The 27,083-nt window shown below is 33.6% G+C and overlaps 1 protein-coding gene across 2 annotated transcripts in view; it reads right to left on the minus strand.

The window, feature by feature from the left end:
• Nucleotides 1–1,132: 1,132 nt before the first annotated feature.
• Nucleotides 1,133–27,083, minus strand: part of Lnpk (zinc-ribbon metal-binding protein lunapark) — a 72,078-nt gene continuing 46,127 nt past the window's right edge. For both annotated transcript variants that reach the window (XM_072540194.1, XM_072540193.1), the window contains exons 3-5: nt 23,291–23,523; nt 4,646–4,973; nt 1,133–2,035 (exon numbers count right to left, since the gene is read on the minus strand). In XM_072540194.1, coding sequence (XP_072396295.1) covers nt 1,474–2,035; nt 4,646–4,973; nt 23,291–23,523 — 1,123 coding nt within the window. In that variant the 3' untranslated portion in view covers nt 1,133–1,473. The remainder of the gene's footprint in view (nt 2,036–4,645; nt 4,974–23,290; nt 23,524–27,083) is intronic.

The raw sequence follows: 27,083 nt of genomic DNA on the forward strand, positions 1-27,083 counted from the left end.
ATGAAATATATTCCAGAAATTTAGTATTGATAAGTGACGGAAGCTCAAGACAAAACAAAAATTATGTTATGGTTTTTTTCTGTATTGCTTGGTACATTCTATCGGTCTGCTTGACTACATTGAATATGTGTTTCCTATTAGGGGTCATACATATTTACCCAATGACCTAGATTTTAGTCTAATTGGTACCAAGAAAAGAAAGTGTTCTGCAGAGATTCCAGAAGATTGGAACAATATAATGAAAATTAGGTTTTTTCTATTTTATGTACAACATTAAAAATACAGATATGTTGTTTTTGTAAATAAGTCTTCAATTATTAATATTATTAAGACTACTTATCGAGTTTTCTAGATAATTGGATGAAAATCTATGGAAACCATTTGTATAACTGCAACTATACATCACATCCTCGTTATTTGGTACTTTTTCAGGGGATTCGCCCAAAGAATCACTCGTATCACTCAAAGAATTTTACACTTTCAAAAAAAAAAAACGAAAAAAGAAAAATTTAACAACACTGAACAAACGTGTTTGATTTAATTAACCTAAGATTACTTTTTTCGAATCGATCTCTTCGATGACTAAACTGGTACTGATACATTCAGTTCAAAACTTGCCGTATTCAATAAAAGAAGCCAGATGTTCAAATGTTTAGGACTTCGTAAAAATTCGTTGAGAACTTTGACATGTGTATTTTTATTTTGACAGTTATTTTGGCAAATAATGATGAATGTCTATGTGGGGAGCTAGCTGATCTACAACATATTTTTAAACCAATCTCGTTTAAGTTAATGTTCAATTACCTTCTAATCTAACACATCTTTTAGAGTATAGATGTACAGAGAATCTAGATGTATATAAAATTGTATAGTCATATTAATTGTAAACTGTTAAAAACAGAGTAAACAACTAGTAAGTTTCTAACATTTCATGTCTGAACTGTCAATGTAATACAATAGTTTTAAATGTAGATACCAACCCTATCTTATGTAAAGAGAGAACTCAAAACAAATTGACTGGCCAGTTGGTTGTTAAAACCAGTGTCAATAAAAAAACACACACACACACACACACTTTCGCTTCGGTTTGGTATTTAAAAATATAGTAAATTCTAGATAAAACTGCAGATAATCAAAGTTAGGTATTTAATCAGTATTAAAAAATATCCAATCGATTTACGTAATTATTAAAAAGAACTTGGTATCTTGCTCTGATATGAATGAATCTGTAACTTTTTACATAACTTCCTTTCTTATCTAGTTACACAAGGATTTAAACGTTAGTAGTAAGTACACTATAATTTATCAACAACTCCAAAAGGAACAAGTTACAATATTTAATAAAAATCCTCGTTTTGTATGTAGATAAAATATTGATGAACCAAGAAAAACTTCTATTTAGCAACAATATCACGAATACCTTCATCAAATTCTCTACTCTTCCTAAAATTTAAAAGAATGTCAGTCTTTTCTCTATGATTCATCGTTGATAAGTTCGGTGGTAGACTTGTCCCGATCGATTTCCATGGGATTCTCTTCGACGTTAGCCTTTTCAGGAGTGGTATTTGTACTTTCGACTGATTCATGGGGTATCCCTGAATCTTCTGGTGATTTATCGATAGCTTCTCCTTCTCGAGATTCCAAGTCAGACAATTTGTCAAAATCAGAATATTTCTCGAGTTCAGGAGAAGAATTTGAATTTCTTTCGCTGGTAGATTCTTTCGGTAATTCCACTGCTGAAAGAGTTTGAATCGGTGCTGGCGCTTCCGTTTCGGAGGACGATCGTCTAGTTTTCAAAGATTCTATTGGCTGTGGAGTTGTATCTGGATCAGAATCTTGAGTATCTCTATCGGATTCGGAAGAATCGTTTACGGACTCGATTTTTGAAGTGCTTCCAAATCTCGGCCCAGTTGGTTTCATTTTTTTAGCTGGATTGAAATGTGTGCAGTAATAACATCTAAAGGAGGTATATTCGAAATCTTCTTTTACCGTCATACCGTTGTGGCAAAAACATTTTTTGCAAATAAGGGCGTACCTATAAAAATAAATACCATAAATAAATATCTAAAGGTAACAAACGGGGTAATTTTGCCATTCAATACAAAAACCGTTTTAAAAATATATCTTTTTTACTCAATGGAATTTCACTTTGAACTATTATATTCAATTAACAAGCATTTCAATCAGAATTAAAAATTAATTATAATTAACAATTATAATTAAATATTAACTACGAAAACTAACATTTTGTTATTCTTTATAATTTGTTTTGTTAATTAACAACATTAATAGTAACTGTTAATGTAAAAAATTGCAAAAAAACTTGTCTCATTAAAAATGCGTATTAAAGTAAAAGTGCATATAGTCCATTGTCGTGACATTCAAAAATCCAGGGCGCTGAAAGCTTTTTTTGTTGTATAATACTTGTCTTATACAAACATATTCTAACTATTCGCTGCGTACGATTTATTGAGATAATTTTTATTTATAAAAAAATTAGTGCGAAAAAATGTAAAGAGGTGTAATCATCTTTTAGAGCATGCGCAATGCTTTAAAATGACGATTTGTATAAATTTCTATAAATATTTGTTGTTTAAATAAATGCAAAAAAGAGAAAAAATTGTTGCTCTGAAATTTTCTTTAAATTTGGGTCTTGTTTTTACCACAGATTTTTTTGCAGTTGATGTTATGTCATTCGTTAATATTTTTGTTATTTCATTTATATCTTTCGTGTTGAATACTGGTAGAGGTCCTAGTCTCTTTTTTAGTTCACTTTGATATTCCTCTTGATTCATTTCGAGTGCTTCTATGTTTGGTAATTTCTCCTGTGTTAATAATTTTGTTCTATCGAATTTCGTATTTACTTCTATTCGTACCCTAACTTAGCGATGATCACTACCAGTGTTGACAGAATTTAATGCAGTAACATCTTTAGCAATGTTTTTGAAGTTAGAGAGTATAAAGTCAATTTCGTTCTTTCCTATTTTAGCGTTGAAATCTCCCGTAATTATTACGTAATATGTTTTTTCTAAGTTTCTGGCTCTTGTAATGTCTTCATAAAGTTGTTCTACCTCTTCATCATCTGCAGAAGAAGTTGGTGCACAACAGTGGATTATTTGAATGCTGTATCTACGATTTAGTTTTATTACCAAATAGATAACTCTATTAGAAATCGCTTGGGATTTAATTACCAAGTTTTCAAATCTCTTATGTACCAAAACGCTTACGCCTCCTATGTCTCGCATAAGCCTACTATGTCCCATTTTATGGTCTTAAGTTCTTCTTGCAACTCTTCTAGATTATCTTCTGTCCTCATCGTTCTGATGTTATATGTTCCGATGTGCATTCTGTGTGTACTAAGCGAATTTTTGCCTCCCTCAGATTCCACGAGGCAGACCCATTTTCAAGGTGTGGGATTTGCCATAACATACTCCACCCACCTGGGGACTGTTTCTGTTCGTTTTAGTATTCGCCATATCTATATAGTTGGAAAAATGAGTAGCCTTAAAACACCACGCTGGCTACACGGGTTGGTGAGTTTTATATCCGCCCACCCTGGGTCAGTCGTTGTTCGTAGCCGTCCATTCTGGATCAGACGCTACTGTTTTGATTCTACATTAATCCTATAATCGAGGGTTGCCACTTCCGCCATCCGCACCGTACCGAAGCTCCGCTTCTCCGCCGTGGCTGCCGTGGTGGACTTCATCCGTAACCCTGGACAAGGGACTCTGCGGAGGGCAGGGATTGATTCATTTTCCCTAAACGGACTATCTTCAAGAATTTAAAGAGTTCCTACCCGCTACCCGCCCAAGATATAAAAGATAATATATAAAAGATAAAATATAAAAACTCAGAATTGGAAATAGTTACAACTTACGAATACCTGGGAAGTATAATAATTTCAAACGACGGAAAAATAGACTGGAAAATAACAAATAGAACAAAAACATCAAAAAAGTTATGCTATGCGTTAGCCTTAATACTGGGAAAAAAGAGAACTTACACGAGAGACAAGGATAAAAATATTTAACACAATAGTGATACCGACTGTGCTCTATGCAAGTGAAAACTGGACAATTTTGGAAAAACATAAGAGCAGGATAAATGCAATGGAGATGAGACACCTAAGAGGGATAGTTGGAAAGACAAAATGGGATAGAATAATCAATGAGACTATTAGGAGAATGGTCCATGGAAACCAAGAACCAATAATGAATAAAATAGCAAAGGGATAAATGAACTGGTATGGACATCTGATAAGGATGCAAAGAAAAGTCCACGAAGCAAAGAACATCGTAAAAAGAAAAAGAGCAGACCAAGGAAAAAATAGATACAGCAAGTAGTAAAGGCGGGAAAAGTTAAACAAAAATTACTCGAGGAATTTAAAATAATGTCAGGAAAAAGAAAAGAATGAAAGAGATGGGTGAATGGAAATTAAAATAGCTAGCCCAAATCCGACACCCTGATAGGGTAAAAGAAAGAAGAGAAACAAAGAAAGAAAGAACTACAAAAATAAATATCCAACGATCGATAATGGTCATGAAACTAGAAGCAGAAGAAAGAATGACAGGAGAGTGAATCACCAAGGTTTTTATATATAAATCGCATTGGAAATAAGAAAATCCTTTGTTTCTATTGTTCTTACCTATTTGACGGGCCATCACCAACCAAATAATCCACCATCTTATCTAGAACCGAGCGATTTGCTGGTGGAAAACTTAAGGGCGAAGGCAGAGGAGTACCAGAAGCTAACGGTCCAGCCCTCGGAGTCGCCATCCTTAATGCAGGAGTAGGTAACAGGGTATTACTCCTTGCAAGTCCCAATAAAGGTGTAGGCTGTGCCAGAGGTTTATTTTGAAACATAACCGTTGACCCAGCAAAAGGTTTTTCAATGTACCCTGGTGTTTTCGGCGAGCCAAACGATAATCTTGATTTCAAAGTTTGATTTGCTCCTATATTTCTCTGACGAAGTCCTAAAACAGACATAGATTATATAAGCGGAAAAGTCTAAGAAAGTGTAGTGAACATATATTTCAATCGCAACCGTTGTGTACCACTGGTAAACAAGATTTGGTGTCGTGAATACACTAAGTAGTGATTGCACGTGAACGTAATTGTTACTAAACACGACAAAAAGGTGATTTAAGTGAGAAAAAGAAAGTATTTTGTTTTCCTTTTATAACATTTTTTCAATTTTTTATTTTTTTTCTTACAACAAAAAATTAAAAATCATATTCGGCTTATTTAAGTCTTCATTTGAAAGGTTAAAAAAATGCTGTAAGGTAATGTTACTTATTATGCTTATATGGAATTAGCAATAATTGGTTGTAATAAAAATTACAAACATGTGTATAACCTCCTTATTTTAATTTTAATTTTCTTTCAAATTTTTTGAAAACGATTTCCGGAGTGAAAGCCGAAATGACAAAAACAAAAAATATAAAATTTAATTAATCCCATATAAACATAATATTTAACTTAAGACCAGATTCCTCCAAAAAACGTGTGTTTTTAAAACAAATTTTATTTATAGTACAAAAGATATTTGAAAATATCAAACTGTTTACAGGTGAAAGTACAAACTGAAAACGGCTGCCCAAACTCATCCACTTTGTTGGTGAGCGTCATCAGTTCTTGGAATTGAATCATCCAAAAGCAAAAAATAAAATGGTTTCATATTGTGTATCGAATTGTCTATGATCAGTACTACAATAAAATCTTTTTTAATTTTTTATAAATTTTTTAAATAACAATGAATATTTTTGGTTGTAGTACCGACCATAGAGATATCTAAAGAGTAAAAATGTCGTTTGGTTCAACTTGATAAGTGCAATAGTTTCACACACATATGTGTGTGAAAAAACGAGTGACATTTAGTTGAAAAACGTGGTTTCGATAAAAGTCCACTAAAGTAAACTGCGGCCTTCACCCGGCATGCTTGAGTGGCCGGATTAACCGCTTGGCGAGCTCCGCTCTTCCCTCTTCTTTATCTACTTCAAGGTCGCCCAGGCATTCGGGACTAAGCTAATTTTTTAGCTACTACTACTACTACTATCGGTTTACAGCGTTCTCCGACGCCTTCCGACTCCTAACCGCCATTCTTCTCTATTTAACCATAGGCCTGGAGGGATTTCTCTTTCCTCTAGTTCTTTTTCAATTCCCTCTCTCCAGCTTCTTCTCGGCCTTCCTCTTTTTCTTCTTCCTTGTGGTGTCCACGTCAAAATCTGTTTCGGAATCCTGTCATCTGGCATTCTCTGTACATGGCCGTACCATATTAACTGTTTTGTTTTTATGTCATCAACTATTGTATGCTTGACTTCCATCATTTCTCGTATTCTCTCATTTGGTATCCGATCTCTTCTTGATTTGCCTGCTGCTCTTCTCCAGAAGTCCATTTCTGTTGCTAGTAACAGTTTCTCTGTTCTTTGTTTCATTGGCCAAACTTCACTGCCATATGTGACTACACTTTTAAGTATGGTGTTGTATATGAGTTGTTTGTTCGCTTTAGATATTGATTGGTCCCACAGAATGCCGTTCATCATGGATATGGCTTTTCTACCCTGTATGTTTCTGTCAGCAATAGCGCAAAAAATGAGGCGGACTTCAGAACGAATAACATAAGTTGTGTTAAAATGTATATTTTCTTAAAGAGTGCAGTTCTGAAACTAGTTTTGTGGCATTTTCATATCATACTATATTCACTCACTGAATTCAGTCGCATCTGTCTAGTAAACTTAGTAATTAATTTTGTGCTTAATCAATTAAACCAATTTTATAAATATTATATATAATATGGTATATACACATCAGCTCAAATAGGCCTTAAAGGCCCAAGGCTTCAATGCTTGTCTTCCATTTCTTTGTATCTTGTGCTAGGTTTCTCCAGTTTTGTACTCACAACAATCCCAAGTCTTCTTTCACCAATTCCATCCATTTTGATCGTCCTCTTTTCCTTTTTGTGACAGCTTTAATATTAATTAATGCTTTGGGACTCTTCCTTCCTGCATTCTAGCTACCTGTCCGAGCCATCTTAGTCTTTGAACTTTCGCAATGTTTGAATTTTTTTGTTAATATTAAGAAACCATTATGGGCCCAAATTTTTTGTTGTCCATGTATTTGCAATATTTCATTATTTGTTCTTCTCCAGATATATCCATTTTTTATACCTCCCTATATTCTTCTGAGTATCTTTCGCTCCCATCTATCTAGATTCAGTTTTATGATTTTGCTTAAGATCCAGGTCTCGATCGCATAAAGCACCGTTGGTCGGACAACCGTTGTATATATTCTTCTTTTTGCTCCTCTGGATATTTTCTTGGATCTCAGCATCTTATTTAGTTCCAGCACTTTTACTACCTTTAGCCATTCTATTTTCGATTTCTTGAGTCTCTTCATTTCTATTTGTTAACGTTACTCCCAAATAATCGAACCGTCCAACTATCTCAAAGTTATATTCCTTGTCTGGGGCAGATACTTTCCTAAACAGTCCTAAATGTTCATTACTTTCTTTCGTCTCCATATACTTTATTTTCTCTTCATTTACTTCCAGCCATACACCCTGGATGTTCTCTTGAGTCTTTTAACAATTTCTCTTAATTATGTTGGTCTTCTTGTTATTAGGGCAAGTTCGTCCGCGTATGCTACGCATTGATGTCTGCGATGGTATATTGAGCCTTTAGTTTGTATATTGCTTTCTTTAAAATTCTTTCCGGTATTAGATTAAAAAATATAGTAGACAGGGGGTCACATTGTCGAAGGCCTCTACTGATATTAAAGCTATCAGAGACATGAGCTTCTATCATAACTTTACTTTTGGAAGCAGGATAGGAATATAACATTGGTTATTGGAAATCGACAATCACAGGCAGAACATGGATGTTCGTGGAAACGAATTGCATGCACGTAAACCCATTGCCAACTATTAATAGACTCCCCAAAATGTGGAAAATTTTAAGCTATTTGCACAATTCCAAGAGAGCTACACGAATATCATAGCGACGAGAGCCTCAGAAGTATCTGTTGCCAGATGACGGTGTTACTAAAGCCTTCCCCTAGAGTTTTGTAAACATTCGTTATATAATTAGCCAAAACTCGTTACTATGGCGGTTTTCGAGGTCGCCGAACATGATTATGATACCGGTCAGAGTCTTATAAGTACCAGGTGCTGCTAAGAGTCTTATTAACACCTTTCTTCTGGAGTTTTGTGAAAATTCGTTATATAATTAGCTATCACTCGTTACTCAAGGGTTTTCGAGGTCGCCAATGAGGAATATGACACCGGCAAGAGTCTCATAATCAAGTACAGTGATCTTGAAAACCCCCCGAGTAACGAATTTTGGCTAATCGTATAACGAATTGTCACAAAATTTCAAAGGAAGGCGATAACACCAGGTACCCTGGAGGCTCTAGCCGGTGACATTCGTGTTCAGCGACCTCGAAAACCCACCGAGTAACGAGTTTTGGTTAATTATATAACGAATTAACACAAAACTCTAAAAGAAAGCGTTGATAACACCCTTACCGGGCACCAGGTACTCCAGAGGCTGTTCCCAGTGTCATATTCGTGTTCAGCGACCTCATAGCCAGAAAAAACCCACAGTAACAATAGTGGACTAATTTTTATCAATATTTTTAACTTTGGAGTGTTTAAACACTCAACACACAAATGCAATTTTTTATTTCTTCATTATAAGATACGGTCACAAAGTTCATAGAGATTATTACTAATAGAATGTCCAAAACCGTATTCAAATCCATCTTACTTTGCGGAAAACTGATAGTAACACCTATTGGCTATTTATTTTGTAACTGGTAAATTATTAATGTTAGAATAAATACTACATTTTGATTTTAGTGAACTATTTTTAATACAGTTTGTGTCATTATTTTAACAATAAATTGTAATCTTATAAAAATTGTAATATGCATAAAAGAAAAAGACAAACTCATAAATTTCAAACTATTCTTTAGGCCCACTTATATTTAATATGAATAATTTATTTATTAGTTGTGAGATTACAGATTTTAGTATAGAAATAATAAAGTGACGTGATTCACAGGTGGCCATCAACGGCTGCAGGAAAAGCTAAGCATGTAACGTGTATATACACGTCATAGTGGACGTGTTAATAATTTTTATTATTTCTCCTCTAGGATTTCAAGTCCCGTTGCGACTTTCATTTATAATTTTCAAAATGGTTGGCTTCTATAATAAAAATGTAAAAGGGAAATTCCCAGTGATAAGCGGTTGGCTGTATACCATAGTTTAAAACACTTAAAATGAAATAAAAAACTTCTTTTGTAAAATGGTATAAAATTTTATTATTAAAATTTTTAAAAATTATCCAAAATAGATTTATAAATTATCAGAACGTTTTCGATCCTATCAGATCACCATCAGTGAAAAACGTTTAAATAGCAAAAAAAAATTTATTTAAAAAAAATTGTGATACATAGCATACAGCCAATTACAGGAATTTTGTTTCCTGTGGGTTTGGTATATATATATATATATATATATATATATATATATATATATATATATATATACATATATATATATATACACATATATATATATACATATATATATATATATATATATATATATATATATATATATATATATATATATATATACATATATATATATATATATATATATATATATATATATATATATATATATATATGTATATATATATGTAATACTTTTTTTCTTTTTGGTTGTGGTAGTCAATAAAACAGAACTTTGCTAAGGCGTACTATTTATCTGAATCCAAGCTTTCGGTGGTTTTTTGCCACCTTTATCAAGGTCTACAAAGAAAATTACTATGTTGTAACAATTTGAATGGTGCCAAAAAAAAAGGCTATAAAAAACTATAAAAAACTTACCCGAATGTAAGATTCGTGGCATAAATAGTACGCCTTAGCAAAGCTCTGTTTTATTGACTACCACACCCAAAAAGAAAAAAGTATTACATATATTTTTTCCAAACTAGTCAAAAAACTTTGGACTACTTTTTCCTATGTATATATATATATATATATATATACATAGGAAAATATATATACATAATAAAATATATATAGCTTTGAGGTTTATTGAGATTTGCAGCGGTGAAATAAGTGTACTCTTTTAACTAAGTTTCAAGCTTTCGAAAATGTTTATTTTCATCATCAGGAAAAACTGAAATAAAGTGCTACTGTTAGTAAAGCATCCTCGAAACCTAATGAATGTAAAAGGTTATAAAAACTTACGTTAATGAGATTTGTCTTTCGTGGATGTTCTACTCACATGTGACAATATCACGCACCACTCATTGATTGAGTCAATAATAAAATAATCTATAAATTGCATGGTGTAAAAGACCAAACTTGACAATTATATTTACTTTTAACACATAAGATAAAGACGATTACAACGATTTAAAACGGCCACGTGTGCCGGCCAACAGTGGAGTGTTAGGTTAAGAGTAGCTGTCATTCCTGGACATGGCAAATGACAGAACTTCTTCTTGTTTTCTTTGTCTTATGTAGTACTACTAAATTACACATCAAAATTTACCAAAGATTGTATTTAGGTTGAAAGAACAATTTTTATTTATTTAAGATGAACAAAAATACTAAATAAAGAAACCTGGAAACTTTACAATGACTCAGATGTTGAAACATCATTGACATGTGAATGTGTATCCAAATATAATAGGTAGGAGTAAATGGAGCTTAACTGATTAATGTCACTCCTTTTGCTCATTGCGTTAGAATTCTGAGCAATGAATGCCATTTCTAAGAAGATTCTTTTTTTGTAATTGGTTTCAGTAGCTAAAACTTTGACTGATTCATAATTCATTATGTGATGTTCTTTATTTACATGTTCTGCAAGGGCAGATCTTTCCGGATATAGTCTGCTGTCGCTTCGATGACTGATTAAGCGACTACCTAGGCTACGTGTGGTTTGTCCCACATATACCAAATATATACCATATACCAATATATACCAATATATACCATATTGGTATATAAACCATATACCAATTTGGTATATGTGGGACAAACCACACGTAGCCTAGGTAGTCGCTTAATCAGTCATCGAAGCGACAGCAGACTATATCCGGAAAGATCTGCCCTTGCAGAACATGTAAATAAAGAACATCACATAATGAATTATGAATCAGTCAAAGTTTTAGCTACTGAAACCAATTACAAAAAAAGAATCTTCTTAGAAATGGCATTCATTGCTCAGAATTCTAACGCAATGAACAAAAGGAGTGACATTAATCAGTTAAGCTCCATTTACTCCTACCTATTATATTTGGATACACATTCACATGTCAATGATGTTTCAACATCTGAGTCATTGTAAAGTTTCCAGGTTTCTTTATTTAGTATTTTTGTTCATCTTAAATAAATAAAAATTGTTCTTTCAACCTAAATACAATCTTTGGTAAATTTTGATGTGTAATTTAATAGTACTATAAAAGACAAAGAAAACAAGAAGAAGTTCTGTCATTTGCCATGTCCAGGAATGACAGCTACTCTTAACCTAACACTCCACTGTTGGCCGGCACACGTGGCCGTTTTAAATCGTTGTAATCGTCTTTATCTTATGTGTTAAAAGTAAATATAATTGTCAAGTTTGGTCTTTTACACCATGCAATTTATAGATTATTTTATTATTGACTCAATCAATGAGTGGTGCGTGATATTGTCACATGTGAGTAGAACATCCACGAAACACAAATCTCATTAACGGAAGTTTTTATAACCTTTTACATTCAATAGGTTTCGAGGATGCTTTACTAACAGTAGCACTTTATTTCAGTTTTTCCTGATGATGAAAATAAACATTTTCGAAAGCTTGAAACTTAGTTAAAAGAGTCCACTTATTTCACCGCTGCAAATCCCAATAAACCTCAAAGCTCCGTTTTCTAACGTTGTCAGCAAAGACTTCTTTTCCTTTTCTATATATATATATATATATATATATATATATATATATATATATATATATATATATATATATATATATATATATATATATATATATATATAGTAGTTGGAACTAGCCACATAATAAGGTCAGGTGACCCTTAAATTACATAATTTGAGTGACTAACATTATAATTATTAAGACACTAAGTAGGTCGATGATAAAGGATTACATTTGTTAAGGGAACGTACAATTTCGCAGCTCGAAAAAGGGAACCTTATGACATGAGAGGTAACAACCAACTATTGACAGAAAGAAGTAAAATTTGTGTTTTGTGTCACAATAGGTGTGAAAAGAAAGAACATGTTTCTGTAGAGACGGTGTTAAAAAATTAAAATACATTCGACATTTCCAGGGTAAGTCTCTGGAGAGTTATCAAACAAATTGGGTTTAGGCTAAAAATGGAAGAGAATAGAAAAACTTGTGGGAAAGAGCTAGTGTCGTTCACAAAAGAATCTAGTTTTTAAGAAACTACACAAATTTTAAAACAGAACATTCTTTATTTATTTACATGAAACGTGGATTTTGCTAAAGGTGAAATAAAATGGATTTGGCAGGACGACAGTATAAAATCCATAAAATACAGCGATGCTGAGTGAAATAGACATAATATATTGAATGCGGGTGGAAAACATGGTTTTATTGATGGAGCGGATTTTGTGTTTTGTCAAAATCAAAATCGGCTGATTATCACGATAGTATGAATACAAAAATGTTTGTGAAATGGATGAAAGAAAAATTGCTTCCAAGTTTACATGAATCATCTGTTATCGTTTTGGATAATGCCTTATACCATTCGGAAATTTTAAATAAGCAACCAAACAAATTCCTAGAAAGTACCTACATAAAATAAAAGAATGGTTAACGAATGAAAATATTTCATTTCCTCAGGATTGTTTCAAGCCAGAATTACTATAGTTAGCCAAAAGGAACGAAAAACTAGTGCTATGGAGTGCTATCTTAAAATGTTTGAAGCCACTAAATATGTAGGTAAAAACCCTTTAAATGTAGTTTGATTTAACTTTGAATTAAATCTTTGATATTTAAAAACTATGATATTTAAGTTATAAAAAATTGATCACATGGCAACGTAAAACTTCACTGGGGTTGCTAGTCCTTAGACGAAGTGTCTGTGAGGACTTGTTGATAGCAACTGATTAAAATGACATATTAGGACGGAAGTCTGAACAAATGTAACTGCAGGTTTGTGTCTAAATGCGACAGTAGTCAGCAATATGTATAATTAAATATATATTCTGAATTCAATGGTGGAAAACTAAAGATTTTTATAAAAAATCCTAAATTTTTATAAAAAAACTAAAGATTTTTATAAAATTTGTTAAAATGTTTTTTCAACATTTGGTACCTATCTGGAATATAGAAAGCAGATCTGTGTAGAAAGTTGGGTTTTTTAATTTTATTATTACAGAGTGAAATGTTAATTGATGTATGTGAGTGTGTATTTGATATAGAAGGTGAACAGAATAATTGGTGTAATGTACTGCTGGTATATTACTTAACTTATAACTTAAGTAAAAAAGCCCTATATATTAAAACATAACCAAAACCAAAAAAACACATAAACCATATGTATGACAACATCTAAATACCCACTACCCACAATAAAGCAGGAAGCAAGGTTTAGATATCTGGGAATAGATATAACTACTTACGGAGATAATGAAGAAGAAGTACGACAACAAAGCTTAAAAGAAAGTAAAGCGGTGGGATCTCTTAATGACACAATCTGGAAGAACAAACACCTAAGACAAGACACAAAAACAAGAACCTATAAAGCAGCAATTAGATCTGTATTAACATACACGGCGGAGACAAGACCTGATACATCTGAAACGAGACGACTACTAGAAACAGCAGAGATGAAAATACTCCGACGAATTTCAGGGAAAAGTCTGTTGGATAGGGAGAGAAGCGAAAACATAAGAAGAACATGCAATATAGAAGACATAAATGGATGGGTGATAAAACGGAAACAGGAGTGGAAACGAATAGCACGAAATAAAAAACCCAAAAGGACGAAGAAGTATTGGCAGACCAAGAAAAAGGTCTTCCTTTAAAAGGACCAATTTAAACAATTTATTAGGCTAATATTGAAGAAGAAACAGGCTTTAAAGCCTACATACAAGAAGGAAGAAGAAGAAGATTTTCCTTTAGGGTAGTCTCATATTGTTTTGTTCATGTACTCTTAACTTCTCCAGGTCCCATCTTCTTTGTTTTGTTTTGTTCTCTCTGTGTTAATTACCTACATTTTTATTTCTCCTATTTATGACTGTCATATTAGCTTGCTTGTTTTCTATTATTATATACGACATTCGTCCATTTATAGCTTTGAATTCTATAACTCTGTCCCTTCTCTTATTGTTGACCATAAATGCTGTACCATTTTTCCCTTGCTTGTTTTCTCCCGAGAAGTTTAGCTTTAATATTTCCTCCTCCCTTCCATCTTACCTACTTCTTGTAATGCTAATATGTATCTGTATCGATTCTGTATCTTTGCATTTCTCTTGATACCTCCTCCCTTTTCGCCAAAAACTATTTTCTCGAGTTTGTCAAGTTTTAACGAAAGAAATTTAAAACTTTTATTTTTATATAAATGTTTTGTCGGTATCTTTTGTCGGTAGTTAGTAACTTTAACGTTTGTGACTGATTAAAAACGTTTGATAAACATTCATTATGCAAATAGGAATTTAAATACAAAAGATACATTATTATATGTATACGGAACCTTGAACTGTTTGGATAAATATTTTTTTACTTTTCCTACAGACCAACATAACGTATAAACAATATCGGTAAAAGTATAGAGTTTACTTATTTTTTAAACTTAAATAGTAGCTAATTAACACATATTATATTGTAAAATGGATGAGTGAAAGTATCGAGAATTAAAACTGAAATCATTCTTAAATAGATTTTTTGGCGACTCTCATATCACCGACTGTCAAAAGATGAAAAACATATATGTATTAACAATATTATTCAAATGATAAACAATCGCATGTGGGCAGTTAATAAATCGCATGTAGGTTGTGAGATCCTCCATCGAGCGCCTCCCCAGGTGTCGATAGGAGAATGCCTCCCAGAGGTATGAATTGTACCAAGGAAATGAAATACTCAAGGCGGACCAAATATACCAAACATAACCGGAAACTTTTACTAGGGAGAGCGAAACCAAAGGGGTGATAGAAATTAGCCTTCATTCTAATCATGGCAAAGATTAGAATGAGCTAGTTTCAAATGCAGTGGTTTAAAATTAAATATTTTAAGAATATTTTATAATTGAAACCGCAAAACATCGTGTTACTCGCTTAAACAATAAATGCAATTTGCTTTCACCAAGATTTTTTTATCTTACCGTAATTATATAGTCATTAGGAACATACAAACAACTGATAAGAATTATTTTCGAAAATTTCTAACCCCTGGATGTGAAACGAGTTTGTAATTCAATCTCAGCTACCTATAGTCTGTAAGTCAAAGACCAAAAGTAAATAAAATTATGCCACAGAATAAAAAACTCAATTGTTTCTTATTCTATATAATCGGAAATTGTATCAGTTTAAAAACTATGCTATTAATCTGAATTTATATAAATGTGAATAAATTTTATTTTCTGCTCTAAATAATTATATTTTTTAGTACTTACCATCATCATACATTCTATTACGACATACATTAAGAACCTGGGAATGTTTCCTGTTATGCCTGTTGTATCTATGTATTGCATAAATCCAAAGTGATTGTTAGTAATTTTGTCCACGTAAAGCCAAGTAATTTTGTTTTTGAAGCCAAGCTTCTATAAGTTGTATTACTTTTTTCTCTATAGCAAAATGCCGAGGCTAGCGTCACGGAACAAGCGCCACAAGATGGCGTCGTCACGAGTATCTTTACGGAACTAGCGCCAAGAGATGGCGCTACGAGTAGTGTCAAAAAAGAGTGGTTCTCACATCGATTCACTACTCTCGATCAATGCGTTTCTATTCATCATATATATTTATTCTAAGCAGGTTTAAATTAAAAACTGCATGAAAAATAAACAAAATATAGACATTAAATGAGAAGTAAAAAAATAAAAGAATATTTGTCAATAAAAGATTCGATTCGCAACGATTTTCAAAATTTAAAAGTCATAAATAACATCCGATTAACAACAATATTTAATTATCTGTTTAAATTTTAACACACTTCTCGTTTTAAAATGAGAGTTTTATATATATATATATATATATATATATATATATATATATATATATATATATATATATATATATATATAGCACTACAGGCCTTGTAGGCCCCTGGCTTCTAAAAACTTGGTTATTTCCCTCTTTTTTTTTCGGTCCCTTGCTTTCTCTCACCAATTTCTCACGCCTATTTCTGACAAGTCTTGCTTTACTGCTTCCAACCATTTATTCTTTGGAAGTCCTCTTCTTTTTTTCCCTATTTCTCCCTTCAGTATTGTTTTAACATTTCGATTCTCTGGCATTCGTATAATGTGACCAAGTCATCTAGCTCTTTGGGCTCGTATTTTTGCCGTAATTGCTGGTTTTCCATACATCCTGATTATTTCTTTATTTTATTGTCTTCTCCAAATATTCTCTGCCGCCTTTATTCCTCCGAAGATTTTTCTGAGCACCTTTCTTTCCCAGATCTCTACTTTCTTTTATTCCTGCTGCTTTATAATCCACGTTTCACTGGCATACATCACTGTGGGTCTGATTATTGTCTCGTAGAATCGCAGTTTAGCTGTTCTTGACACATTTTTTGCTTTAAGTAATGTATTTAGTGACCCTATCGCTGTGCTTCCCTTCATTAATCTTTTGTCTATCTCTTTTTTTCTTTTCCCGTGTTAGTTATGGTTACTCCTAAGTATTCAAATTCTGACACTTTTTCAAAACTATAGACAGTATCTGCTCCTTTCATTTTGATATATTTGTTATTATTTGTTATGTCTCCTCTCATTTACATATATTGCGTTTTTGTTTGGCTTATTATTAATCCGTATCTTTTCCCGTCTCCTGCAAATTTCTGGAAAACTTTTTCTAAATGTTTTTTGTTCTCGCTAGTATCACCACATCATCCGCGTACGCTATGCACTGTTCCCTGCTATTGAAAATATTTGATCTTTGTGCTTATATTTGATATTTTTACGATTTGTTCTAATACTAAGTTAAATAAATTCATTGATAGCGGATCCCCTTGTTTTAAACCTCTACTCACTGTGAACTGTCTTGAAAACCTTCCTTCCATTGTTACCCTATTCATCGTGTTCCTAAGCGTCATTCTCATCAGCCTTATAAGCTTTTCTGGTATTTCTAATGTTCCCATGGCCTCATGGTTCGATTTAGAGAGTCACATCGATTAATAGCATATGTAATCCTAAGTTTTGTTCGTAGCTATTATTTTGTATTAATTTTAACACACTTATTTGATCAGTAGTTGTTCTTTCTGATCTAAAACCTCCCTGATATTCTCCAATCACTGTGTTATCATATTTTATTAATCTTTTCCTAATAATTTTTGCTTAAGTATTTTATAGACTACTTCTAATAGTGCTATACCTCTATAGTTTTCGCTCTCTGTTTTGTCTGCTTTTTTATAGATAGGACAACTAAGAGCACTATTCCATTGTTTCGGCATTTCTTCCTTTTGGCAAATATTAGTGTCAAGTGAAATATCCTTTCCTTCAATCTTTCGCTACCTTCCTTCAAAATCTCAGCTGGGATACCACTTTCTCCTGCACTTTTGTTATTTTTTAGGTCTATTATTTCTTTGACTTCATTCAGAGTTGGTTCCTCGCACGTCCCTTCTTCATCTTTTCGCCCATTCTCATTTCCCCCAAGTTCCTCTTGTTGGTCTGTATTTAATAGATCTTCGAAATATCCCGCCCACCTGTTTAATTTTTCTGTTGTTTCACCTAGAAGTAAGCCTTCTTTGTTTCTGCAATACTGTGGATTATTCTTTGTAGTTTCTCTGGATTTCTTAACTTCTCGGTAGAAATTCTTTATCTCTTTGTTTATGTAGACCTCTTCTATGTTTTTCAATTGCTTTTCTACCTGTTCTCTCTTCTTTTTTCTGCAAATTCTTTTCACTTCACTTCTTCTTACCACATAGTTCTCGATCGCATTTTGGGTATTTTCTTTATCTCTTTGTAGTTTTGCCCTGTTTCTTCTTGCCAAAACATTCCTACATTCTTCATCGAACCAGTCTTGCTGACTTTTTATATGCTTTCTTACTATACACTTTTCCGCTGCTTCCGTTTCAGTTTATATAATAATAAAATTTACTATCAAATGATATTTATTTATATCTTATTAGAATTTAATATTTCGTTTCAATTTGACAGTTGTCTGTCAAACGTAAATAACGTATGTTTTGTTAATACGTCAACAGGTGGAATTAGGAGCAAGCTTAATAATCCATTGAAGTATTTGAATATAATTTGTTTAAAATATTCTAATTTTGATCTCATACTCAATGTAATATCGTCTGCGAAGGCGATAACTTGTCTATTGTAGTATATTATACGATCTGTCTCTACACCATTTTGTCTTAGAATAGCTTCTAGGATAAGGTTAAATAAAGTTGTGGACAGTGGATCTCCTTGTCTTAATCTCTTCCTTACCGTGAAAGTATCTGATAACCTTCCTTCCAGGATCACCTTATTTAATGTTTCTTTTAAGGTCAATTCCACTAATTTAATAAGTTCGGTACGCATTTTTAACAGATCCAACACTTCGTATAGTTTTTATCTATCGATTGTGTCATATGCCTGCTTAAAGTCTATAAACAGAATGTAAACTTAGATTTTTATGTAAACCCACATTTTGTTAGTCGGTTTCTTATTAACTCAATTTAGCCCAGTGTTGCCATACGGTAACGCGACTCGAGTGTCTATACAAATATTACTAGTGTATAAAATTTGTCTTTTGTAACACAGATAGTGCTGCAGGTCGCTTCAGTAAGATTGTTGGAACACGTGTTTTCTGATCTAGTTGTTTATTGTGAATATACGTTTGTAAACAGCGAATTTCTGTGGTTACATTCAATTCGAGTAAGTAATATTATTTGGTTAAGTTATATTTTTTTCGCGAAATTTCGTAATAAATATCAAACAAACAGATGAAACTATAGTAATAATATTGTAAAATACATAAAATTATTATTTGAAGTGCATTCATAGTGACCGTGATCTGTGTTGCCATATGGCAACGCTAGGCCAATACGCTACTATTTAACTATTTCTATATTTATTTTTTTCAATCAGGGTTTGACTTTAGAGGAAACTCTCCAAATAGCATGATTTAGGTGTGAATCAGATATTCATTGAACCTCCTGAGCCTAATATTCTAACAGACGAAGATGATTTCGATATAAATATATTACCAGGATGGCAACTCTCTTCAAATGCTTAAATTGTATTACACAACAACTTTTAACAGATTTTCTTTTAATTTTTTACTTCTCATTTAATGTCTATATTTTGTTAGTTCTTTTTCATGCAGTTTTTAATTTCAACCTGCAAGAAACGAATTGATCGAGAGTAGTGAATCGATGTCAAGAACCGCTATTCTATGACGCTACCCGTGACGACGCCATCTTGTGGCACTACTTCCGTGACGCTCGCCTTAGCATTTTACTGTAGTAAAAGTAATACAACGCCAGTACAGAAGCTTCGCTTCCAAAATGGTGATAGGTGTTATTTATATGGTTGGTTGATGTATCGATTGTAAATTCTTGGATTATTCATCGGTCATAATGTGGGTACAAAAATGTCACAACTGGACTTCAGAAGTGAAATTGCAAATACGTAACTATCTCGATATGGAACTTTCGCCTCAAGGAGGTGTAAGACCATCCACATCAAGAAATAGCATTTTCTTGAACAGAATTAGAGATGATTTGAGGTATGATGGAAGAGATCATCTTTTGATACCTACTTCAAAGAAAAAAGAAGAGATGTGCAGGTGAAGGATGTTCGTCAATTATTCATACAATGTGCAAAAAATGTAATGTCGGGTTATGTTTGGAATGTAATTTTATATTTCATCAAAAATGAGTAACAAAACTGAATAAATGTTTTGAAAATGCATGTGTACTAATTTTCTGAAATAGTCTATGCGATCTCATAAAGACCTAGCGTTGCCACATGGCAACAGAAAAAAAAACTTATATGTTACATCCAATAAAGCAGTTCCTCTATAATTTGGCATAGACTTTTATATCCCTTTTTGTGGATGCATTTTTCCAGCCTTGTGGTAATTTGTCATTTTTCCAAATTCGTTTTATTGGGTTGGTTATTCGTTTAAGCAATAGCTGTCCACCTTCCTTGAATATTTCTGATGTTATACCGTTTTCTCCTGGACTCTTGTTATTCTTCAGCTGCTTTATTATTTTTGTGATTGTATTTCATTGGTATTTTCCTCTGAGTTCAACAGTTCCTCAAAGTATTCGGCCCACCTCTCTAGTTTTCTTGGTATGTCACCTATTAGCGTGCCTTCTTTACTTCTGTAGAAGAATGCGATTCCGAGACACGTAGCTTTATTGACTTTGACTTCTTTGTAAAAACTCTTAATCTCTTTGTTTATCATACGATTTTCCATATCTTGTAACTTTATATCCACAGCACTATGCCACCGTATGGCACCATATGCAGAACGGATAGGAGGAAAATACGAGGATGGTTTCAGAGTTGGTAAATCGACATTTCATCAGATTGCAACCCTGAAACAAAGTTTGGAAAAACACTGGAGTATGGCATTGATACTCATCACATATTTATAGACTACATAGCAGTCTACGACTCTGTGAATAGAAGAGAAATGTTCAAAGCAATGAAAGGCTAGGAATACCAAATCAGTTGGTAAATTTAACAAAACTAACTCTTGAAAAAGTTGAATGTAGAGTACGAATTCAGGGAAAACTGTCTGAACCTTTTAAAGCAAATAACGGGCTGCGCCAGGGAGACCCTCTCTCTTGTATACTCTTCAATCTGGCTCTGGAAAAAGTAATACATATGTCACAAATCACAACCACTGGTTAAATGTATAATAAATCAGTGCAAATTCTGGCCTATGCTGATGATATCAATATTGTTGGGAGAACGGAAAACGCTGTACGAGAGGCATATGTGGCATTAAAAGAATCAGCTACAAAAATGGGTTTAATAATAAACACCAACAAAACGAAGTATATGAAAATAAGCACGTAACCACAAATCCTATGACCACTTGTTATAGAAAACGACGTCATCGAAGCAAAGAACGAACCCAAAATTATATCGAGAAATATAAAAATAAAACTCTACAAAAGAATAATAGGTTCAGTCCTAACATATGGTTAAGAGACCTGGACTCTAAAAAAAAAATAATGAAAACATGTTAGAATGTTTCAAAAGGAAAGTACTAAGGAGAATCTATAGAGCAGTGAATGACAATGGAGTGTGGAGAAGAGGATACAACTTCGAACTTTATAGAATATACCAGGAACCTGATATCGTAAAACATATTAAGATAGGACGTCTGAGGTGGATAGGGTATGTAATGCGGATGGAACAAAATGATCCAGCTAGAAAAACGCTCCTTGATAGACCCATTGGTCAGAGAAGAAGAGCAAGACCTAGAACAAGGTTCCTTGATAACATCGATGAGGAAATGAGAAATATAGGTATACGTGCTTGGCGGAGAAAGGCGATGGATAGGGACGACTGGAGAGAAATTCTTGAGGAGGCTAGGACACAAGTAGGGTTGTAAAGCCAGAATGATGATGATGTTGAAGCCTTCATTTCCCAATATTCTCGTTTCTCTTTTCCGAAGGCCAGTTTTGCTTTTTTCTTTGCTGCTTCATAACTTTTAGTCGTTTCTGTGTTATTTGGTATATTCATTTGTATTTAAACTTTTTTCTTCTGGCTTCTAAATCACTTTTACATTCTGTACGGAACAACTCTTTACTATTTGCTTTGTTTATTTTTCCTAATGTCATTCCGTCGCTTCCGTTATCATATTTTCTATTTGTGTCCATTCTTGGTCAGTACCTTCACTTGGAATTGTGTCCTCTAATATTTTTGTTACATGTCGTTTTAACGGTATATTTAGTTTCTGCTTTTCTTTTTGAACATTTAATGAGTCTATTAATTTTTTTATCTAGGCGTTTATGTACGGTCTAAATTATAAAAATGAATTGTCATAAAAAGCATAATTAAAAGACAGTCTTTAATATCGTTCTTTACTTTTTATTATAGTCTAATTACATAAAACCATATTCATTGTTCATTAACACAATCATCGTCATATAAAAATCACCGAAGCAAATCATAAACAAGTCTCCTTTCACAAAAGGTATACAATATGCAAATTCTATTAATACGTTTTCTGTTTGCTAATGAACTGGTTATTAATAGAAAAGGCCATTGTCTTTATTGGAGCATTACGTTGCCGGCCATGTGCTCTGTTGATCAGATTCGTTCAAGTCTTGACTTGAAAGCACTTTCAAACATTAATTAAATATGAATGAATAATTGGCAAAAGTAAGAAGTTTATTTCTGCTAAAAATAGATGTTTATTAAAAATTAGTAGATTTATTTCCAACTGAATAGTTTTCAAGGTTGCGAAAATTAGGATTAAGTTGAGTTATTTTAAAAAACGAAGACTAATTTTATTACTTATTTAAACTAAGGTATGGCTTGCTATTTCTAATTTTAATTTTGTTTGATATTCATATCGAACAAGCATCTCGCATAACGACAGTTTTCTGTCTTTACTGGGCGCTATTTTTTAACTGGAATATTTGGGGGGAATTCAATAGAAAATCATGGGAGTTATGTTTTTTTTTATTAGCATTTAAACAAAAAAAACTTTTTCATTCATTTCAATATTGCGAAAAAACTGTGCATTGTAGATGAAAATGTTCAAAAACAAAGAAAGTAAGCATTTTTTTCAATTGTTTATAATTATTAAAATAAACAATGAAAATATTTAAAACATATTTCACGATGTGAGTTTTTAAACGTTTCTATTTGTTTACCCATTTGAGAAAATAGGTCATTTTCAAATGTCTGCACTTGAAATACAGCAATTAGTACATAACAGATAAACACAATGACATGTCTAATTTATATGAACTACATATAAAATTAACTAATGTATCATACATATCCACAGAATTCGACGCTTAAAACCACAGCATATAGATATGCATATACAAATTAATCAGGTTTAAAAATAAATAATTACGTTATACATTATAAAATAATATTAAATTCAATTTTAAATGACTCACCTGCCTGACTAGTTCGTGCCACTAAATCTGTGGTTGTCGATACTTCAGGTACTGGTTTTTTTGCTTCGTTTCCGAACTTATCTAAAATTTTCTTCGCCACTTTGTATGTCTCCGTCTCCATCACATTATCTATGATTTTTTTCTTGTCTTCTCTCAACTTTATGAGTTTCTTTTCATTTCTTTGAAGCTTTTTGGCATAATACCACGCAAGGAATTTTTTAATAATAACTACTCTGAAATGGAAAAAAAGGTCTTGATCTCTAAAATTGACATGGGATCAAATAGGGCTTTTAATAAAACTGGCACTACATTAACATGTGTAGAATAATAAGTTACACGTATATATATACAGTATACTCCCTCTATAACGAACACGGTTATTACGAGGTTTCGCTTATAACGAGGTACATTAGATGTCCCGTGAAATTTCTATTGAACTATAACCCTCTATAGCGAGGTAAATTTGCTTATAACGAGAGAAAATAAGATTGAAAAACCTGTTTTTTACGTTTTGGCCCGGCCGTAGCTATAAATAAATACCCTTTTCAACTGCGGGCCGCCCGCAATAAACTTCTTACAATTTATGATTCTTAGTCGGAAATGTAAAATTTATGATTCAAGTGTCATTGTAGGGGGTTGACCATTCACACCTAATAATTTGGGTCCTAATAGACAAGATGTGCAAAGTGTTTTAAAGGTTGTCAGAAATTTTATCCAAGGACAAAACGCAAATGAAGAAGCATAAAACTGTTTCACATCTTTAGAAAATATGATAGATAGAATACTGGACAATTTAAAGCAGTCAAAAATGACAAAATAATTTCTTGCAATTGCAGAAGCAGTAGTTTATGTTGTTCTTGAAAATACGCTTTATACATATTTACAGAATACAGGTTTTTCGTTTTAACGTATATCATTGACAATAAAAGTAAACAACTTTGTTTTAAAAACGCCATTCAAACAATATTTATTAGCATCTTATATTGCTCCGAATGGCTTCACTATAGAAAGTTAATGTTTTAGAAAACTACATATTCATATGTATGCACAGTATTATTGTTGTTGGATATAACGAGATCCGCTTATAACGAGGTAATTAGTCTGCCATTTCAGTTCTCGTTATAGAGGGAGTCTACTGTATATATATATATATATATATATATATATATATATATAAAGTAGAATACCTTCACAGCTTCTCCTGTTTGTCGTAAAATGCAACTGAATGGAGCAACGGTTCGCTGTCCATTATCCAAGTTCCTAACCTGTCAACTACCGAAATAAGCCGACGAGTAAGAATGGGATGGGCCGCATTTGGAAAACTCTCATACATACTGAAAGACAAAAAGATACCCCAAAACCTTCGAACCAAAGTGTTCATTCTTGTATCCTTCCCGTTCTCACTTACGGAGCTCAAACCTGGACATTCACAAAAAAGAACATGGATAAGATTCGAAAAACTCAGGGAGCCATGGAACGACAGATGCTTGGTATCTCACTAATAGATCGGCAAACGAACGAAGCAATCCGGAACAAAACAAAAATAAAGGACGCCGCGAAACAAGCAGCTGAACAGGACTGGGGCTGGACACAACGAACGTCTCGAAGATGGTAGATGGAACAAAGAAGTCGGAAACTGGCGACCGTACGATGCGAAGAGACCAAGAGGAAGACCTCAAAAGCGCTGGAGCGACGATATCAAAAGAGTCGCAGGACCAATGTGGAAACGCCTAGCACACAACAGGGATGAATGGCGAGAAATGGGAGAGGCCTTTATTCGACAATTCGGATAGAAAAAAAAAAAAAAACCTGTCAACAACACATGTGTCATATGATAGTTGGGAGTATTTACTATCACACAGAGACAGGTTAGGAACTTGGATAATGGACAGCGGACCGTTGCTGTAAAATATCTTATGTGGACCATGTCACCAACGTTGAGGTCCTACAGCGCATGACAAAAGAAAAAGAAGTGCTTAATTTGATTAAACAACGCAAGCTTGAGTACCTCGGCCACGTGATGCGGAACGAAGAAAAATATCGAATTCTTCAACTTGTTATACAGGGTAAAGTATTTGGCAGAAGAGGACCGGGACGCCGTCGTATCTCGTGGTTGAAAAATCTCCGACAATGGTTTGGGATGACCTCAGCGGAGCTGTTTCGCAGAGCAGTCAACAAAACCATGATAGCCTTGATGATCGCCAACATCCGGACCGGATAAGGCACTGAAGAAGAAGAAGGACCGTTGCTCCATTCAGTTGCATTTTACGACAAACAGGAGAAGCTGTGAAGGTATTCTACTTAAGCGGCCATCTATATATGAGAAATGGATAAGCATAGGAGAGGCAGCTATGCATCATTCTAATATATGTACTGCCAACCCCTCCTCGAGGTATAACACCACGTGCCGAAGGACTGCATAGCTAAGGGGAAAAGTGGGTCTCAAGCGATGCCCCAGAGAGCTGGCGAACTCGGGGGATTACAGCCTTATCACGGTAAGATCAGCCTTATCGCGCACTGCCGTGTCTGATAGTACTTCGTCTCAACTGGTGGGAATATATATGAATAGTGAGAAAAAAAAAAAACACTAAGACAATAGGAACGGTCAGAGATGCCACTCCAGTCGCGGATTCTGTATCTGTCATAAATACTCAGACAGAAGGCGTTCCGAAAGTAACAGAAAAAAACCTCTCTGTAGCTCAACAAAGAAAGATGGGGAGAGAGGCAAAAATGGCTGCTGGGACATGGACCTTAGCAAATCCCAAGAAAACGAAAGCGGGAGTATCGGCAACAACCGCAGGTAATAAAAAAGATACCTCAGGAGAAAATATCGTTTAGCGAAGGGACCCTGCGGGTGAACTGTGCTAACGAGTAAACAAAAAATGGATTGCTGAAATGGTGAGAACTACGGTCTGTGAGAAAGAGCAAACTTAAATATAATTGATCCCAATAATATGCCCAAGCGCCACATGGTCCTCACCCGCGTCCAATATTAACCAGTCTTCTGTCTTAAGGTTGTTAAAGAATCGGAAGATCGGGAAGGATGCGCAAACCCTAATATGCACGATTGACGAGGTATCGTATAAAGCATTGAGGGCTACTCTTCAAGGCATATTATAAACTGGGAAAGGTAACCTTCAAGACAATCAGCGGCCTCGATGGCTCCAATTAGAATCCTACAGGCAAACCTCCAGCATAGTAAGATAGCTTCGGCAGAACTTACTGTTGCTACTTCTCGTATTCGATTGGGTTTGATGTAGCCTAGATCCAAGAGCTCTGGGTTTACAAGGGCAAAATAAGAGGTCTATCGGGCATTGGTGGAGAGCTTATACACACATCAAAATAATCTAGGGGACACCTATATCAATGTTAGCTGTGATACAAAAATAAATTTACGTTTTTATCTTTTTTGTTGTTTTGCCGATTACTGTACCAACTTGGATGTTAATGCTCATAAGAATGGCTATAAGAAAATTTAAAAAAATTTCAATATGCATTTTTTGTCTATAAGATAAAAAGTAATACTTATTTCTTTATTGGTACTTGATTTTCGATGTCTATGTGGATTTTTATTTAGTTTTGCAATTTGCCAATAATGGAGAGACATAATTTAAATCGCGAAACGCACTGACATGCTATCGGGATGCTTCAAGCTGGCAGAAGCCAAAGAGACGTTGCTGAAGTCATCCACACGAACTAAGTGTCAATAATCGTCAAACCATTAGACTGCATGAAGTAGGGTTAAATGCTCGAAGACCTGTGTTATTCAGAGGAAACCGCACTCATCGACTTC

The sequence above is a fragment of the Diabrotica undecimpunctata genome, chromosome 8 (genome assembly GCF_040954645.1).
Source record: "Diabrotica undecimpunctata isolate CICGRU chromosome 8, icDiaUnde3, whole genome shotgun sequence".
Taxonomy (NCBI): Eukaryota; Metazoa; Arthropoda; class Insecta; order Coleoptera; family Chrysomelidae; genus Diabrotica; species Diabrotica undecimpunctata.